Source organism: Mesoplodon mirus, assembly GCF_964341445.2.
Source record: "Mesoplodon mirus genome assembly, chromosome: 7".
Lineage (NCBI taxonomy): Eukaryota > Metazoa > Chordata > Mammalia > Artiodactyla > Ziphiidae > Mesoplodon > Mesoplodon mirus.
The window spans coordinates 62,216,821-62,237,182 of NC_138983.1; the positions used below are offsets into that span (position 1 = coordinate 62,216,821).

At 40.9% G+C, this 20,362-nt stretch overlaps 1 protein-coding gene across 2 annotated transcripts in view; it reads right to left on the bottom strand.

Annotated features, from left to right (window-relative positions):
* DENND5A (DENN domain containing 5A) overlaps window positions 1-20,362 on the bottom strand; it is a 112,552-nt gene that overhangs the window by 35,696 nt on the left and 56,494 nt on the right. For both annotated transcript variants that reach the window (XM_082626468.1, XM_082626469.1), the window contains exons 6-8: window positions 10,414-10,731; window positions 9,005-9,220; window positions 8,271-8,505 (exon numbers count right to left, since the gene is read on the bottom strand). In XM_082626468.1, the coding sequence (XP_082482594.1) occupies window positions 8,271-8,505; window positions 9,005-9,220; window positions 10,414-10,731 (769 nt within the window). The remainder of the gene's footprint in view (window positions 1-8,270; window positions 8,506-9,004; window positions 9,221-10,413; window positions 10,732-20,362) is intronic.

Sequence of the window (20,362 nt, forward strand, 5' to 3'; positions counted from 1 at the left end):
TAAACCAGTGGTTTTGTTTTATAGGCCACAGTTGCTCTGTAAAAGTTGACCTGATCATAGTGATTCTTGTAGTACTGAACACAGCTTTGAAAACTTTCCTTGCTGAAGATAAGGAAGGCCTTGAGAGAATGCTTCTCCTCCCTTGCTGTGAGGATGGCCTGCTCCTCTCTCCTACTGTTTTAAATACTAAAATAATTGATTTTAAAAATATATTTGTTTATCTACTGCTTCATTCTAAAATAGATTTAAAGCATCATTAGAAATAAGATTGTCTTGGTTTTTATTTTCCTAGAATTACCAAGAGAACTGGTCTACCTCTTTTGGTCACTTTGTGGCTTTTATGAAACTAGCTGGGGGAAGGCCTTTCCTACTCTGAATTTCATAGTCAACAGAAAGGCCTGGGAAGAAGACTTTGGACTATGCACACACTGGTATCAGCATGACTCTGTCCCATCCTTCCACCAATGATTTTTGGGGGGAAGATTTTTATGTATAGCTGAGGAATATGAGTAAGAGGACCTCCAAAGAAGAGACTGTTCTCATGGAAATGGATCTAAGCAGCATTCACATTGTTGGGCATGTCTGGGCAGCCATATTGATGAACATGCCTGATAATTAGATCATACCCGTAATGTTTAAGTTATAGTCAATTGCATCTCTTTTTCTCTCTCCTTTGGTTTTTAGTTATTTATTTATTTGGCTGCGTCGGGTCTTAGTTGCGGCGCGTGGGCTCAGTAGTTGCAACACGTGAGCTCTTTAGTTGTGGCGCACAGGCTCTGGAGCATGTGGGCTCAGTAGTTGCAGCACGCGGGCTTAGTTGCCCCACAGCATGTAGGGTCTTAGTTCTCCGACCAGGGATCGAAGCCACGTCCCTTGCATTGGAAGGTGGATTCTTTTTTTCTTTTTTAAATTTATTTATTTAATTTATTTATTTTTGGCTGCATTGGGCCCTCGTTGCTGCACACAGGCTCCCCGCCAGCTGCGGCGAGCGGGGGCCACCTCTCGCCATGGTACGCGGTCTTCCCATTGTGGTGGCTTCTCCTGTTGCGGAGCACGGGCTCTAGGTGCACGGGCCTCACTAGTTGTGGCACATGGGCTCAGTAGTTGTGACTCGTGAGCTCTAGAGCACAGGCTCAATAGTTGTTGTGCACGGGCTTAGTTGCTCTGCGGCATGTGGGATCTTCCCGGACCAGGGCTTGAACCCGTGTCCCTTGCATTGGCAGGTGGATTCTTAACCACTGCACCACCAGGGAAGTCCCTCGCCTTTGGTTTTAGAATCAGAGTATCTTCCTTGTAGTTTTTTCCGTTTCTGCCTCCTTTGAATCTATAGAGCTTTGTGCTGTTTGGGGTGGGACAAGATTAATTAAGGAAGAAAAGATCTAAATAATGTCAACTAAAAAAAATGCAGGAGGCTGCGAAAAGAACAGAGTTTATTTGGGGACGTAAGAATTGCAACTGGGGAGACACAGATTCAGTTAACCCTGAAAGAGTATTCCGAGGAAGAGAAAGAGTCAGGGGCTTATAAAGACAAAAACCACGAGGTTGTTAAAAGTTGCCCTGGTGAGAGTTGAGATCGACTCTGATGCGAGTCAAAATATTTGTCCTTAAGAAATCACAGGTTATTTTAAGGTAGGGGTCTTGTAAGTGTATAGACTGTCACGAATTGTTTTAGGGTAAGGGTCTGATTAGTATCTTGAGTTTCTGGCAGGTGTTCTGGTGTTCTGTTCTTCATCAGGTCAAAAGGTCAGCTTCCATCCAGGCTGAGTCATGCAAACATCGTACTTCCTTAATGGCTTCCCAGCTTCATTTCAGAGATCTCTCTTAGAAATACTGACTCCATTTTGACTTTCCTTTCACAATGATGGAGAAAACCATTGAGTTTTGGGGTACTGGGTTTTTATATGTATTTGTCTACTGATAAATATGCATAAAGAGTAGATATCAAAGATTGGAGAGTGGGGAGCTTTTTGTTGTTGCTTTAAATGGTTGCATATTTAATATTGACACCTCCTTCTGGTAAACCTAATTATCATTTTGTAAAAGTCAAAATAAGAATAACAGTAAAAATGTTCATTGCAGCTCTATTGACAATAGTCTGGACATGGAAGCAACCTAAGTGTCCATCGACAGATGAATGGATAAAGAAGATGTGGCACATATATACAATGGAATATTACTCAGCTATAAAAAGAAACGAAATTGAGTTATTTGTAGTGAGGTGGATGGACCTAGAGTCTGTCATACAGAGTGAAGTAAGGCAGAAAGACAAAAACAAATAAATACCATATGCTGACACATATATATGGAATCTAAAAATCAAACCAAAAATATGTCATGAAGAACGCAGGGGCAAGATGGGAATAAAGACGCAGACCTACTAGAGAATAGACTTTAAGGACACGGGGAGAGGGAAGGGTAAGCTGGGATGAAGTGAGAGAGTGGCACGGACATATATACACTACCAAATGTAAAACAGCTAGTGGGAAGCAGCCACATAGCACAGGGAGATCAGCTCGGTGCTTTGTGATCCCCTAGAGGGGTGGGATAGGGAGGGTGGGAGGGAGGGAGACGCAAGAGGGAAGAGATATGGGGATATATGTATATGTATAACTGATTCACTTCGTTATAAAGCAGAAACTAACACACCATTGTAAAGCAATTATACTCCAATAAAGATGTTTAAAAAAAAAGAGATTATTTTGATAATAATGGTACAGAATTAAATATATGTCAGAGAACATTAAAGGAATTCCAGAATTTCTAAGGAAAAAAAAAAGAAATAAAGTATTTTGAGCTGAATAAAAATGAAAACACAAAATATCAAAATTTGTGGAATGTCATTAAAATATTACTTGAAAGATTTACAGCCTATCTTAGGCCGTGAATATTACAAACAACTCAATGCCAACAAATTTGACAACAGATGAAAGACACAAACTGTCAAAGCTCACTCAAGAAAACAGATAACCTGAATAGCTCTATATCTATTTTTTTAATTGAATCTGTAGTCTAAAACCTTCCTACAAAGAAAACTCCAGGCCCCGATGGCTCCACTGATGAATTCTGCTAAACATTTAAAGAAGAAATAGTATCACTTAGACAAGCTCTTCCAGAAAACTGAAGGGAGTACTTCCCAACTTATTCTATGAGGCCAGCATTATCCTGATACCAAATCAGACCAAGACATTACATGAAAACTATGAACCAAATCCCTCCTGAACACAGATGCAAAAATTCTAAACAAATTTTTAGTAAAGCGAAGCCAATAATAAACAAAAGGATAATACATCATGACCAAAGAGAGTTTATCTCAGGACTGCAAGACTGGTTTACACATTCAAAAATCAACGAATATAATTCACCATTTTGACAAACTAAAGCTAAAAACCATATAATTACCTCAATAGATGCAAAAAAGCATTTGGCAAAATACAACCACCACTTCTGATAAAAAAACTCTCAGCAAGCTACTAACAGAAACCAACATTCTCAACTGATACAAAAGTATCCATGAAAAACCATAGTGATGGGCTTCCATGGTGGTGCAGTTCACTGAAAACTATATAACACTGCTGAGAGAACTTAAAGACCTGAATAAATGGAGAGATATGCCATGTTCATGTATCAGAAGACTCAATAATGTTAAAATATCAATTCTCCCTAAATTGGTCTATAGATTCAAGGCAATCCAAATGAAATTTTCAGAAGGTTATTTGTAGACTGGCAAGCTGATTCTAAATACATATGAAATAAAAAGGACCTACAGTAGCCAAAACACTTTGAAAATAAGAACAAAGTTGAAAGACTAACACTACCTGACTTCAAGATTTAATATAAAGCTACAGTAATCAAGACAGTGTGGTATTGGTGTAAATGTAGACTAACACATCAATGAAACAGAACAAAGAATCCAGAAACAGACTCACACATATACAGATCACTAATATTTTGACAAAGGTGAAAATACAATTTATCAGAGAGAGGATAATCTTTTCAACATATGATTCTGGAACAACTGGATATCTATCTGGAAAAAATAAACCTGGACCCTTAGCTTACACCATTTACCAAAATCAACTTGAAATGGATCATAGACTTAAACGTAAAGCCTAAGACTAAAAACTTCTAGAAGGATATGTATAGAAAACATAAACTATGTTACCTTGGTTAGGCAAAATTTTCTTAGATACAACACTAAAAGCATAATCCATTAAAAAAACCTGATAAACAGACTTCATCAAAATTAAGAACTGTTCTTTGAAGGACACCATTAAGAGAGCAAAAAGACAAGCCACAGAACGGGGAAATATCTGCAAATCATATATCTGATAAAGGACCTGTATCCAGAATATATAAAGAACTTCCAAAACTCAGTAATAACAAAACAACACAATAAAAAAAATGGGCAAAAGATTTAAACAGGGCTTCCCTGGTGGCGCAGTGGTTGAGAGTCTGCCTGCCGATGCAGAGGACACGGGTTCGTGCCCCGGTCCGGGAAGATCCCACATGCCGTGGAGCAGCTGGGCCCGTGAGCCATGGCCACTGAGCCTGCGCGTCCGGAGCCTGTGCTCCGCAACGGGAGAGGCCACAACAGTGAGAGGCCCGCGTACCGCAAAAAAAAAAAAAAAAAAAAAAGATTTAAACAGGCACTTCACCATAGAAGACCTGTGGATGGCAAATAAGCAAATGAAAAAATGTTCAACATTACAGTCATCAAGCACATGCAAATCAAAACCACAATGAGATACCACTACATACCTATTAGATGGCTAAAACTGAAAAGACTGAGCGTACTAAATGTTAACAACAATGTGGAAGAACTATAACTCTCATACACTGCTAGTGAGAATGTAAAATACACAACTACTTTGCAAGACAATTTGGCAATTTCTTTAAAAAGTCAACATACGAATATCATATGGTGCAGTCATTCTACTCCTAGGTATGTATGCAAGGGAAAAGAAAACATATGTCTATACAAAAACTTACATACAAATGTTCATAGCTCTAATGCCCACCAACAGGTAAACAAGCAAATTGTAGTAATATCCATACAGTGGAAGACTACTCAGCAATAAAGGAACGTGAATGAATCTCAATATAATTATGCTGAGTAAAAGAAGACAGACTAAAATAAAGAATGCATACTGGGGCTTCCCTGGTGGCGCAGTGGTTAAGAATCTGCCTGCCAATGCAGGGGACACTGGTTCGAGCCCTGGTCCGGGAAGATCCCACATGCCGTGAACCAACTACTGAGCCTGTGCTCTAGAGCCTGTGAGCCACAACTACTGAGCCTGCGCTCCACAACTACTGAAGCCCATATGCCTAGAGCCCATGCTCCACAACAAGAGAAGCCACAGCAATGAGAAGTCCGTGCACCGCAACAAAGAGTAGCCCCCCTCGCCGCAACTAAAGAAAGCCCGTGCGCAGCAACGAAGACCCAACACAGCCAAAAAAAGAAAAAGAAAAAAGGAATACAGGGCTTCCCTGGTGGTGTGGTGGTTGAGAGTCTGCCTGCCAATTCAGGGGACATGGGTTCATGCCCCAGTCCAGGAGGATCCCACATGCCGCGGAGCGGCTAGGCCCGTGAGCCATGGCCGCTGAGCCTGTGCTCCGCAATGGGAGAGGCCACAACAGTGAGAGGCCCGTGTACCACCAAAAAAAAAAAAAAAGAAAAGAATACATACTGCATGATTCCATTTATAGAAAAACCTAGAAAATTCAAACTCTATAGTAACAGAAATCATATCAGTGGTTGCCTGGAGACTGGGGGAGAGAATGCAGAGAGGACAGGATGGAGGTATTACAAAAGAGCATGAGAAAACCTTTGAGGATAATGGGTATATTCCCAATGTCAGTGAATATAACATGTAACAAAACTTTAAATGTGTGCAGTTTACTGTATATCAATAATCTCTCAAAAATTTTAAAGAGTAAGAACCAAAAAAGCTGGTAATTCTCCTGGTATTGTCTAGATACATATAAAAACATCTCACCTTTGGGCCTTGCTGAGTGTCCTAGGTCAAGTGCCCTTCTCTCTCTGGGCCTACCTTACTTCCTCCCACCCTTACCCCTCCTTCATCAGAACTTATTTAGTCTCTCAAAAAAGTGCTAAGCACTATTCTAGGTACCCAGATACAATGGCGGGCCAAAGGAAAATCTTTACCTGTAAAATTAGTGAATGAGTAGAGTTAATTGCCATCAAGATCCCTTCTAAATGTAAATTTTAAAGAATCTACAGAAAGACCCCTTTAGTTGTATTTTTACCATTTTCAAATCAGACTGATTCAAGAAGCTAAGGTGTCCATGAGGAATGGCGTGAGGTAGCTGAACTACTCCTCTAGGCTATAAATCTGAAGCCAGTGGCAAGAACTCTGAACTAGCATATTTGGAGTACATATCTCAAGGAAATACCTAAGGGCTATACCAAGGGCATGATTCCTGGGAACAGAGCATGTAGTTGCCTGGAGGATCTCTGTGATACCCATTTTTCTGAAATGAGTCATAGAAATGAGGGTTAGTTAACCCTCCTTCCATATCCCGAACTCCACATTCTAATGGGACCACAAGAATTCATGTCCTGGCCACAAATGAGACCAGAGTAACTCATATCAGTATTTGGTGTTCAACAACTGGATTACAGATAGGCTGAGAACTGACTGCCTCAACCCTTTGGACAGAGGGGCAAGGTTTCAAGCGACTAGAGTGTCTCATTTTACAGTCTCCAGCTATAAGCGGACCCCTCCCTTTACTCCCACAAGCAATACATAAATATTGTCATTTTTCAAGTGTAACACAACATGAAAAGATTGGGAAGTCCTGATTTAAAGCGATGGTTTAAGAGATGTTTCTCTAAACCCACAATCTTGTAAAAAATTCTCCATCATGCTCTCCAGGACCAACGCCTTAGGCAGGGTTCAGGACCTGAAACTTGATGTGTGTGTTCCAGGAGGCAAGGAGGACTGTGTTAGAGTATTTCACTTGCATGGGCAACACGTCCTCAAGTCTTGGCCAAGAGGACTGTCACCTTAATGAAAGGCTTGGAGCAAGAGCTGAAAGATAAAGTCAGAAGGCTATCGAGCATAAGGCTGAGGAACCCAGGATTTTGTCCAAACTGTCACCACTTGTATCTTCAAAACCTAAAAAAATGCCTGCCACATTCATTCATACGGTAAATACTTGGTGAGCACTTCCCACACACTGGGCATGTAGTGGGTATTTATATTTGGTAAATGAATAAACAAAATATACAAAAAGGCTACAACAAGGACACTGAATATTGCACAAGGAAGAGAACACACTACTTAATCTGACACCTCAAGCTGAGACTATTCTCTGGAGAAACTGACCTAGACGGGGCCTCTATGAACAAAAAGGTGTATTCCATCATGCAAGTAGCAAACAACTTTTAACATCTATATGTTCTAGGCACAATGTTAGAGGACTGGGGGTAAGACAGTGATTAAATACAGTCTCTGCTCTTAAATTGCTCCCTGATAATGATGGCTCAAAACAATAGAGATTATAAAGGGGAGGCAAGAACAAAGCAAAACAGGAGCTTAGCAGAGAATCAACTCAGTCTGAGGACATCAGAGAAGGCTTCACAGAGGAGGAGACACATCAGCTGGATTTCTATAAGCTGCTTACCCATAACTCACTCGCCCCTTCTTTCTTGTTAATAGAAGCAATACAATTCAGGGTAACATTACACCCAGGTCAATACTCACTTTCACAGCCTCCCTTGCACTTAAGGGTGGTCATGGTTCTGGCCTATGAGACAACAGAAGTTGTTGGGAATTCTGGGAAAGCTTTTGCTTTCTGATGTAAGAGGGAAAATACAGCTGGCATCAACTTTCCCCTTTGCCCTGAATGTGAACATAAAAGGCCTCTTGTAACAAAGAGGCAACAAGTATGAATATAAAAGTCAACATGCTAAGGACAGCTGAGTGAAATGACAGACTCTCATTTCCTGATTGTTGAGCAGCTGAGCAACCACCAAATTCTTGATAATTTAAGAAAAATAAACCCCATTTATCTCATGCACTGCTGATTAGATTCTCTAGTCCTTACAGCAGGACCCATTCCTAACTGACACAGTGTTAAAGGATGAGAAGAAGTCTGCCAGGCAAAAAAGACAGGGGAAAGCATTTCAGGCAATGGGAACAACTTATGCAAAAACAGAAACAGGGAAAGAAGCTGGCATGTTTAGGAGCAGGGACACGTTAGTGACATAATCCAAGAGGCTAGAAAGTACAACAAGGAGGCCTCACTTGCTTCATCCACAGTGGTACACTTCTGGTACATGGATGTGCGCAGAGTAGGTGTCCGAACATTCAACAGCCTGATCTTGTCTACTCGGGAATCAAACACCCGGAGCACAGGATCTTTATCATCATCGTCATGACACATGATTTTGTTGTCAATGAAGGAAGCAAACATCTGGGTCTCCAAGAATCTTGAGAGGAAAGGCAGGTAGGGCTCAGGCTGATCTGACAGAAAAGATGCCTGGTGGGACCAAAAGGAAAAAGTCATCAACAGGGAAGAGGGCATGTCAGCTTTCATCAACCAAGGCTACATACCCAAGGGATTCAGGAGGTTAACTCTTCTCTGAAGCTTCCTAGGTTTTTATAAATTGCAAACAGTAAAACCTCTCCATCCTTTTTAAAAATTCATATAATTTCAGATATCCTGAAACTTTGACACACTGGCCCGTTTAACTTACTCAGGTAACCTACTGTGGCAACCAATGTTCCCAGAATCCTGATGTTCAAAGTGCATGCACATCTTTGCCTAAGAGAGCTCTTTGACTGAAGGTAAACCACCTGATAGCAATAACCAGCACTCTGCTCTAAAGCAAGCAGACCTTATATTTTATTAACATCAGAAGGACCATGAACTTGTTTCCAGCACATATTATGAAAGAAAAACTCATCTTCAGTCACATCTTTAAGAGAGTCTGGCACGTTCTCACTTCTTACCACCTCCCCAGTGGGATTATACTCACTTTGTCAAAGTTTTGCATCTGCTCCCTGTTGGTAAACCAGGACTCCTTATCCTGGCTGGGCTGAATGACAAACACCTCATAATCTGCAAACATCTGAGTGAAACGATTTGCAAAAACTTCCCGGATCTGAATGTTTAGCTGGTAAATCCTTAGTTCTTCTTCATCACACTGAACTTTGAGATCCTTATTGCTGCTGGGGTCTTCACGTACTTCCAGCTACAAAAACAAAACAAAACAGTTGAGAACGTGCAAGCTTTTCCTTTTATCCCAAAGAAATGCAACTCATCCTTTCCCCCGTCCTCCGCCAATGGTCATTCACTTTTGCAGCAAATGGAGAAAATAAACAAAAGAGAAAAAAATGGGAAGAAAAGAAAAAGAAAGGAATTCTGACATGGAGAAGGGATAAATGAGGGTGTTCCACTTGCAGGTACCCAGCAACTCAATGAAAGTGGAGAGGAACTCATTACAGGCAGAGAGAGATTCAGCGATAGAGGAAAAGACACCAGTTATCTCAAGGGTCAGGGAAAGGAAGGAGTCTGTGAAGTCAACAAGAAAATGATAATGCAAAGCAACAAGGTCAGACTCTGGTTTTCCTTTCATCTCTTTGATTTTTCTCCCCCATAACACTTTCCCTATCTTTCTCCCTAAAAATGTTTCCTTACTGGTTTTCTTAACTTTTTTAATCTCTCTAAATATTTCTCTGCTCTTCTTTAACTGGCTATGATTTTTCTTTTTTAATATCTGCTCCACTAACTAAACAAATCAGGAAAATGAAATGTTTCACACTTCACTAAAAAATAGCCCAACGAAATGATTACAGTACCCCATTTTGTTTATATGTAATTTAAGAAAGTAATTTAATAGTGAGAATGGGGAGGGTGAAGAGATGGGTAAACAACTACAGAAAGCAGACAGTCTCATCAAAGTCAGGAAATGGAAAGTTAAGTACATCCCTGGGAAGAGCAGAGGACTAGAATTCAAGAGGACCAGGTTCTAGCCGCAAGTCAGCCACACAGAAGCATTTAATCTTAGGTAAAACACTCAGGATCTCTAAGTCAACAATTCCTGCTCTATGTGCTTTAGGATGCTGTGCAATTCACAAGGCAATGGATCTGAAAGAGTCTGAACACAAAGATTGCCACCACCATCCCTCCAAGTCTCTCTGCAGTAGTGTTTACAGAGAATGACAGCAGCTTCTCCTTGATGTTGAAGTGAGAAACTACCGAGATTTAGATTCAAGTAGCATTTATACTAGGATAATGTTTGCCAGAGCTAAATCCAGAGTCTCCCACACAGAGCATCCTTTCAGTACTCACAGATATGCCTTGCCCTGAACTGGGTGCCTTCTCATTCCACACTTTATTTCACCAGGATATCATCTTAGCACAGACCCATATACAGCATCATACCTTCTCCAGGCTCACCCCAGTCCTCTTGACCAAGGCCTGCAGGCGGGCGATAGTTTCATTCTCCTTGAGGAACTCGTAGGAATGTAAAGGGGAGCCTGCGATGTTTCCATTCCTCTTGTCGGAGACGAGCTCAGAGGCCCGGAGCCTCTTCAGCTTGGAGGCACTCTCGCTACAGTGAAGGTTCCCTTCAGGGGGAATGCCAAATGCCATGAGAATCTCAGAGACTTCCTGGACAAACTCCAATTTGTTGGGAAACTGAGGCAAGTCCTCCGGCAGCTCAATGAAGTGGTTGTCAATGTCCACAAAGCAGAGGTTAGCCTGCAGTCAAAACATGATGAGGAGTGTGAACAACTCTGAAGTATTAAGGAAGAAGCTTTAGAGGGGATAATGAACAAGAAAGGAAAGAGCAAACGTCTGCAATGGGCATAACTTAGGTATGGTTAAAGAAGATGGGGTGGAAGGAGGTAGGACCTGAGTTCCAGTCTTCCCCTGATGCTTTCTAGTTGTGGGATGTTGGGAAAGTTACATAACTGTTTCCTCAGCTATAAAATGGTGATAAAAACAATTTATCTTAGAGAGTGATAAGAATTACATAATAACATAGATGTTTAGCATCTAGCACAAAATTCTCATATATAGTAAGTGCTCACAGAATATTTGTTGAGTTCACAAATTCTTACAAGAGTAAAAAGAATGCTACGAGTGTGTCAGAAAGTCTAGGTTCCAGACCAGAATCTGTCACTATCTCCCTATATGACCCTGAGCATACCAGTATCCCTTTCTGAGCCTCATTTCTGATTTGTAAGATTTGATGGCTCGTCTTGATTTTTGTGCTTCCTTCTGGCTTTAAGATTGCTCCTGAGAGGATGCAGAGAGACAGTACTTTCATACATTGCTGGGGAGGCAGGTAATCTGGATTAACAAAAAATAACCTGGCAATATCTATCCTTATTTTATAGACATAACTGACACAGAGAGGTTAAGTAACTTGTCCAAAGTCACATAGCTAGTAAGTAGTAGAGCTGGGATTTGAACTCAGCTAGCCTGACTTCAGTCATACCCTCAAGCTCTTAACCATACATTCTTCGCCTTAGAGGTCTTACACATTTCTTGTTCAATTTAACTTAAATATTTTATAGTTCTCATCCCTGTTGGAATTTTCTTGCAGTGCAGCTATTAATTAGAAAAGCTTTTTATTTTTGTATATTTATTTTATAACCATGAACCTGTTCTAGCCAAGACAACTGTCATTTCCTTCACTGCAGAGCATTATTAAATGCTTAAGTGTTTGTTATAGCAAGGATAATAATATTACCTATGTCATAAGTTTGTTTTGAGGATTATGAGACAATTAATGTCAAGGATTTAGGACAGTGTTAGTATACAATAAATGTCAATTAACATTGTTATTATCACTGTGGAATATAAAACTCCAATAAATGAATACACACATACACAATATATATACTATATTACTACATAGGAAAATTCCATAATGAAAAGATGCTAATAATCCCCACATTTATTTGTAAATTTAATATATATATATTTTTTAATCCCAGAAAGATTTTTATTTTTTTCAAGGGAGTATCTGATGAATTGATTCTGAATCTTACCAAAAAAAATAAAAGAATAGCCAAGAAAATTCTGAGGGGAGACTTGCCTTGCTGGATTCTAATACAAATATAAAACAATGGGACTTCCCTGGTGGTCCAGTGGCTAAGACTCTGCGCTCCCAATGCAGGAGGCCCAGGTTCAATCCCTGGTCAGGGAACTAGATTCTGCAAGCCGCAACTAAGAGTTCGCATGCTGCATCTTAAAATCCCACATGCTGCAATTGAAGATCCCACATGCCTCAACAAAGATCCCGCGTACCACAACTAAGACCCGGCGCAGCCAAATAGATAAATATTTTAAAATAAATAAATAAAATGTTTAAAATATATATAAACAATAATCTATTGGAAAAGAACAGTCTTGAACAGACCCATTTATTGTGGATGAATTATGCAATAAATGTTTGGGGGACAAATGACTGTACACTTAGAAATGTTAAAGTATAATACCATACTCAAGGGCCTCCCTGGTGGCGCAGTGGTTGAGAGTCCGCCTGCCGATGCAGGGGATACGGGTTCGTGCCCCGGTCTGGGAGGATCCCATATGCCGCGGAGCGGCTGGGCCCGTGAGCCATGGCCGCTGAGCCTGCGCGTCCGGAGCCTGTGCTCCGCAACGGGAGAGGCCACAACAGTGAGAGGCCCGCGTACCGAAAAAAAAAAAAAAAAAAAAAATACCATACTCAAAAATAAATTTGAGATAGACTGAAGATTTAAATATAAAAAATAAAGCCACTTTATGTTTTAAAAAAGAATCTCTACCTTTTAGAGATACATACTAAATATAAGATGACATAATAATGCTGTGTGAGATTTGCTTCAAAATAATCCAGTAGGGTAAATGGGAAAAGGGTGGAGGATATAGAAAGAAGAGTGGCCATGAGTTGATGATTATTGTGTAATGATGGATGCTAGTCTCTTTACTCTTACATGTGTTCAACATTTTCTGTAACAAAAAGTGAAAAAATAAATACCCCCACAAAAGTATTAAAAGAAAATATAAAAGATTACTATTATGCCTTAGGGTAGAGTTGGACTTTCTAAACTTTATACAAGGCTAAAAAATAATTAAAGATAATCTGGGAAACAATAATTGTCATACATAACATGTAAAAGGTTAACATCCAAAGAAATTATTGAGATAAAGATAATTTACCCAGCTGAAAAATGGAAACAGGTTATAAAAGGCAAACACAGAAGAAGTTTCCGTTAATTAACTTCAAATATATGAAAAGATGTTCAATTTCACTAATAAACCAAGAAATGCAAACAAAATATTTTTTTACCTCCTGGATTAGCAAAGATTTAAAAGATTTATAATGTCCAATGCTGGCAAAGTTACTAGGAAACAAACAACTCATACACTGTTATTGGGAATGTGAACTGACAACTTTCCGGGAACAATCTTTTTTTTTTTTTTTGCGTTACGTGGGCCTCTCACTGTCGTGGCCTCTCCCGCTGCGGAGCACAGGCTCCGGACGCACAGGCTCAGCGGCCATGGCTCACGGGCCCAGCCGCTCCATGGCATGTGGGATCCTCCCGGACCAGGGCACGAACCCGTGTCCCCTGCATCGGCAGGCGGACTCTCAACCACTGCGCCACCAGGGAAGCCCTCGGGGAACAATCTTAAAGAAATTCTTTTTTTTTTTAACCAGTCCAACCCAAGAACTAGAAATTACCAATATTTTTATCTACTTATATACTCTTCCCCAATCCCATCCCCCAACCTATACAGTCCCACCCCTGTAATCACTATCCTGAATTCTGTTTATTACCTTTTTGCCTTTTGTTTTTTAATTTATCACGTATGTATAGTACATGCCTTTAAATTTTTGCTTGTTTTTGAATTTTATAAAAGGATTATTGTTCTTTACACAGTCTTATGATACTATTTTTCTTCACTGAACATTAAGTTACTAAGATTCAGCCATTTTGTTGTATGTAGCTACCCATTATTCATTTTCACTCTTGTGTAATATTACACTATGTGGATATACTACAATTTATTCATCAATTTTCCCATCAAAAGGCATTTGACTTGCTTCCTGTTTATTGTTTTTACATTGTTATACATGTTTTCTTGGACACGTGTGCAAGATCTTCTCTTGGGTATATCCTAGGAGTGGAACTGCTACATTGTGAGGTATGCAAATGTTCAATTTTATAAGGCCTAGCTGTGTTCCAAAGTGGTTATAACAATTTACATTTTTACCAACAATCTAAAGTGATCCTACTGATCCAAATATTTCCAAAACTTGGTATCATCAGATTTCTTATTATTACCACTTTAGTGGGTACATTTATTTACACTTCCCTGATTGCTAGTGAAGAAATGTGTATTTTTTGTACAATCTCTCTTCACGTCTTTAGCCCATTTTTCTGTTGGGATGCTTATCTTCTTACTGATTTGTAGGAGTTCTTTATAACCTCCTGATGCTAACTCTTCATAGGCTATATGTGTCCTACACATATCTTCTCCTAGTTTTTATTTTTTCATTTTAAGATGTCCTTTTCTTAATTAAAAAAATCAAAGTTATCAATCTTTTATTTTATGGAAAGTGCTTTCTTCATCTTGTTTACAAAGTCCCTACCTACCCAGAGGTCAAAAAGGTATTTATTAATATTTCCTTCGAGAAGATTTAAATTTTTCTTTTTGACATTTAACTGCTTAATCCGTCTCAAGTTGATTTTGTTATGGCGTTGGGTAGGAATCCTTCTTTACTTTTTCTCCCTATGGACAAGCAATTTTTCCAGCTCTGTTATTAAAAAGTTCTTTGGCATGGTATGTTTATTATATATCAAAATACTGATCCTGCTGTTTATCCCTGTACCAGTAAGTCTTGTATTCTAAGAGGCAGGAGGCCCATATAGTAAATCCAGATTAATATAACTATTCCACAAATTCTCAATCTATTAAGACTGCATGTTTTAACATGTCCATGTATGCATTCATTCAATACACATTTGCTGAGTGCATAAATTACTCCATTTACAAATCTATAACTAATAAAGAGAACTTTCCCATATCCAAGATTCAAAAATTAGAAGAATCACTTTATTTTTTTTTTTTTTTTTTTTTAATTTTTATTTATTTACTTATGGCTGTGTTGGGTCTTCGTTTCTGTGCGAGGGCTTTCTCTAGTTGTGGCAAGTGGGGGCCACTCCTCATCGCGGTGCGCGGGCCTCTCACTATCGCGGCCTCTCTTGTTGCGGAGCACATGCTCCAGACGCGCAGGCTCAGTAGTTGTGGCTCACGGGCCTAGTTGCTCCGCGGCATGTGGGATCTTCCCAGACCAGGGCTTGAACACGTGTCCCCTGCATTGGCAGGCAGATTCTCAACCACTGCGCCACCAGGGAAGCCCAGAAGAATCACTTTAAATTTCACCTTCTAGAGTTCCTCCACTAGATAACAACTTTAAACCCGTCCTTGTTAAAGAGACGATAAATGTTTAACACCTAAAAATAACACCTATTTTTTGTTTATTCCTCTAAGATTTTAAAATTATAAGTGCCTTCAGGTCAAGCAACTAAAAAATATAGTAAAGACAGAATTAAATCATCTAGTCATGAAGCTCACCTGCCTCATAAGCCTGTCCATACAGCCAACAGAGGAAAAGCACTGTGACCCACCAGAAGCACACAGTGCAATCATTTATCCTCTTGGTCCTCCTCTCTTTAGAGGAAAAAACCAGTTTGTCCAATAGGAAACATAAAGGCAGCTAAATACAACTATAACCACTCGACAATGCTTGGCTGGCTTTTCTCCCACTGCTATTGACCAAACACAGCATGTCTGTAAAGAACTTTATAAACTCCAAATGCTGTATCCACATATTGTAGATACTCCTAGATAGAGGTGGCCAGAGGAAAGAAAGCAGCTCAGGCACACTTCAGAGATTAAGATAGGAGCCTCTGAGACACTACTAGCCATTCTTTGCAGAGTTGGGCTGAAGCAGGTAGGGATAAGAAGGCAAAATGAAAAGGGGGCCATTCAATTACTAGACTCATACAACAGCCTCACGCTTTCTCCTCTCAGTACTCAGAGGGCTCTGGCAAACAGAAGTAACTTGCAAACCTACCTCAAACCCCTCATGCTCCCCCTTCCTCACCTGAAAAGAGGCCAACTCCTGCAAAACAGCTTGGGGGACAAGAAGCAACCTGGAAGGGGCACTGAACCCAAGTGATCAGTCTTCCTCAGTTAACCTCCTGTCTCGTTGGGAGAGGCCATGGGAAGACTTTGCTACTCTGGGGTAGTGATCACATGGATATCCCAAACCACAAAAAGTTTCCCAAATTCCTTCCTGCAAAAGGTCACAATGGCCCTTCCCAGCCCTGAGTTCCTGCCACCAAATCACAGACAGCCTCACTGGCTAGTCTATCTTCAAGTTATTCACTGAAGGGGAGCTCAACAGATAACTGGGGGAAAGCTATTGAAAAAGTATCCTGAGAAAGGAGAAAAAAAAAGTAGGAAAGAGAGGCCCAAGATAGAAAGAAGTAACACCCCCTTCCCCTGACATAGCTGTGGAAGAACTGCCCCCTTCCTGTGCTCAGACAATGAAACCCAAAAGAGAAGCACAAGACAAAGAATGCCTCACAAAGGCAGCTCAGCACTCTCACTTGCTCAGGGCCAGCTGAGCTCATGTGTTGGTGTAAAAAACAAAGGGCTTTTCACAGACTTTTGATGCCCAAAGATAGGGCAGCAACTGATGAATTCTGACTTGGGGGGTCAGAGAATGTACACTCTCCATGTCTCTGGACAAAGTCCCTTTTATAAGTCTAATGTGCCCCCACCCCACTACCCTGATGGTGCCCACCTGCAAAGGCCCAAGTGCATTTCCCAGCCTCAAGGCTTCCTTCTAGCAGCATAAAGATACCACAGGATGGCCACCAAAATGTTGAAAGTACTTATCTCTGGGTGGTAAAATCTGAGGTAATTTTTACTTTATACTTTTGCATTGTTAGAATTTTTAACTATAAATGTATCATTTCGGAGACATCCCAAAGCTGTCTTTCAGAGATATTATCACGCTCCATTCATTATGTGTACCTTTCATGGTGCTTTACTCCTTGAGAAAGCCAGTCTTTTCTCACCAGCCTAAAGTTTTCCATGGGGACTGCACAGACTCAGATATCCCAGAGGTTACTTGCTAAAAATCAAGTTATAAAATATCCAGCTACGTAATTGTCCGCACAAATACGTGAACTTCAGAGGAACAGGCTGGATGAAGTGGGACTCTGAAACCCTAGAACTGCTTATGAAATACACACAGGTATTCTACAATCCCACTGTCACCACTCCTTCTCAAGTAGACCACAAGGAGAAGCAGAGTACAAAAGATGCAGCAATAGTGAAGGCTGCAAAAGTGGAGAATCCAATATCCCAGAACAGAGTGAAATTTTGGGTTTCTCAAACAACCCACAGTTTCTCAGTCCTGTTAAGAAAACTGCTGGTCTCCCAGCAGCCTCTTCACACACCCACATACATGAAGCACACACAAAATGATGCTGAGAGAGCCTACAGGAAATAGAACTTGCCCCAAGTATACAGCAAGCTGACGCCAAAGATGAAAATAAAACAGAAATCTGGCTTCTGGCCTAGTGACCTATTTATCAGATTATTCATGCCTCTTCGGCTTTCTACCTTCAATCATTTTTTACTGCTATTCTTTTTTTTTTTTAACATCTTTACTGGAGTATAATGCTTTACAATGGTGTGATGGTTTCTGCTTTAAAACAAAGTGAATCAGTTATACATATACATATATCCCGATATCTCCTCCCTCTTGCATCTCCCTCCCACCCTCCCTATCCCACCCCTCTGAGCTGATCTCCCTGTGCTATGCAGCTGCTTCCCACTAGCTATCTATTTTACATTTGGTAGTATATATATGTCCATGCCACTCTCTCACTTCATCCCAGCTTACCCTTCCCCCTCCCCGTATCCTCAAGTCCATTCTCTAGTATGTCTGCGTCTTTACTCCTGTCTTGCCCCTACATTCTTCATGACATATTTTTGGTTTGCTTTTAGATTCCATATATATGTGTCAGCATACGGTATTTGTTTTTCTCTTTCTGACTTACTTCACTCTGTATGACAGACTCTAGGTCCATCCACCTCACTACAAATATCTCAATTTCATTTCTTTTTATGGCTGAGTAATATTCCATTGTACATATATGCCACATTTCTTTATCCATTCATCTGTCAATGGACACTTAGGTTGCTTCCATGTCCAGACTATTGTCAATAGAGCTGCAATGAACATTTTCACTGTTTTTCTTTTTTTTTTTTTTTTTTTTTTTGCGGTACGCGGGCCTCTCGCTGTTGTGGCCTCTCCCATTGAGGAGCACAGGCTCCGGATGCGCAGGCTCAGCGGCCATGGCTCACAGGCCCAGCCGCTCCGCGGCATGTGGGATCTTCCCGGACCGGGGCACGAACCCGTGTCCCCTGCATCGGCAGGCAGACTCACAACCACTGCGCCACCAGGGAGGCCCTCACTGTTATTCTTATTTTGACTTTTACAAAATGATAATTAGGGTTACCAGAAGGAGGTGTCAGTATTAAATATGCAACCATTTAAAGCAACAACAAAAAGCTCCCCACTCTCCAATCTTTGATATCTACTCTTTATGCATATTTATCAGTAGACAAATACATATAAAAACCCAGTACCCCAAAACTCAATGGTTTTCTCCATCACTGTGAAAGGAAAGTCAAAATGGAGTCAGTATTTCTAAGAGCGATCTCTAAAATGGAGCCAGGAAGCCATTAAGGAAGTACGATGTTTGCATGACTCAGCCTGGATGGAAGCTGACCTTTTGACCTGATGAAGAACAGAACACCAGAACACCTGCCAGAAACTCAAGATACTAATCAGACCCTTACCCTAAAACAATTCGTGACAGTCTATATACTTACAAGACCCCTACCCTAAAATAACCTGTGATTTCTTAAGGATAAATATTTTGACTCGCATCAGAGTTGATCACAACTCTCACCAGGGCAACTTTTAACAACCTCGTGGTTTTTGTCTTTATAAGCCCCTGACTCTTTTTCTTCCTCGGGATACTCTTTCAGGGTTAACTGAATCTGTGTCTCCCCAGTTGCAATTCTTACGTCCCCAAATAAACTCTGTTCTTTTCGCAGCCTCTTGCATTTTTTTTAGTTGACATTATTTAGATCTTTCCTTCCTTAATTAATCTTGTCCCACCCCAAACAGCACAAAGTTCTATAGATTCAAAGGAGGCAGAAACGGAAAAAACTACAAGGAAGATATTCTGATTCTAAAACCAAAGGCGAGGGACTTCCCTGGTGGTCCAGACGTTAAGAATCCACCTCCCGGGGCTTCCCTGGTGGTGCAGTGGTTAAGAATCCACCTGCCAATGCAAGGGACACAGGTTCAAGCCCTGGTCAGGGAAGATCCCACATGGCGCAGAGCAACTAAGCCCATGCACCACAACTACTGAGCCTGTGCTCTAGAGCTCACGAGCCAAAACTACGGAGCCCATGTGCCACAACTACTGAGGCCCCTGCACCTAGAGCCCGTGCTCCGCAACAGGAGAAGCCACCACAATGGGAAGACCACGTACCATGGCGAGAGGTGGCCCCCGCTCACCGCAGCTGGGGGGAGCCTGCGCGCAGCAACTAGGACCCAATGCAGCCAAAAATAAATTAATTAAATAAATAAATTTAAAAAAGAAAACAAGAATCCACCTTCCAATGCAAGGGAGGTGGGTTCAATCCCTGGTCGGGGAACTAAGATCCTACATGCTGCGGGGCAACTAAGCCCGCGTGCTGCAACTACTGAGCCCACACGCTCCAGAGCCTGTGCGCCACAACTAAAGAGCTCACGTGTTGCAACTACTGAGCCCACGTGCCGCAACTAAGACGCAACACAGCCAAATAAATAAATTTAAAAAAATAAAAAGGAAAGAGAAAAAGAGATGCAATTGACTATAACTTAAACATTACGGGTATGATCTAATTATCAGGCATGTTCATCAATATGGCTGCCCAGACATGCCCAACAATGTGAATGCTGCTTAGATCCATGTCCATGAGAACAGTCTCTTCTTTGGAGGTCCTCTTACTCATATTCCTCAGCTATACATAAAAATCTTCCCCCCAAAAATCATTGGTGGAAGGATGGGACAGAGTCATGCTGATACCAGTGTGTGCATAGTCCAAAGTCTTCTTCCCAGGCCTTTCTGTTGACTACGAAATTCAGAGTAGGAAAGGCCTTCCCCCAGCTAGTTTCATAAAGCCACAAAGTGACCAAAAGAGGTAGACCAGTTCTCTTGGTAATTCTAGGAAAATAAAAACCAAGACAATCTTA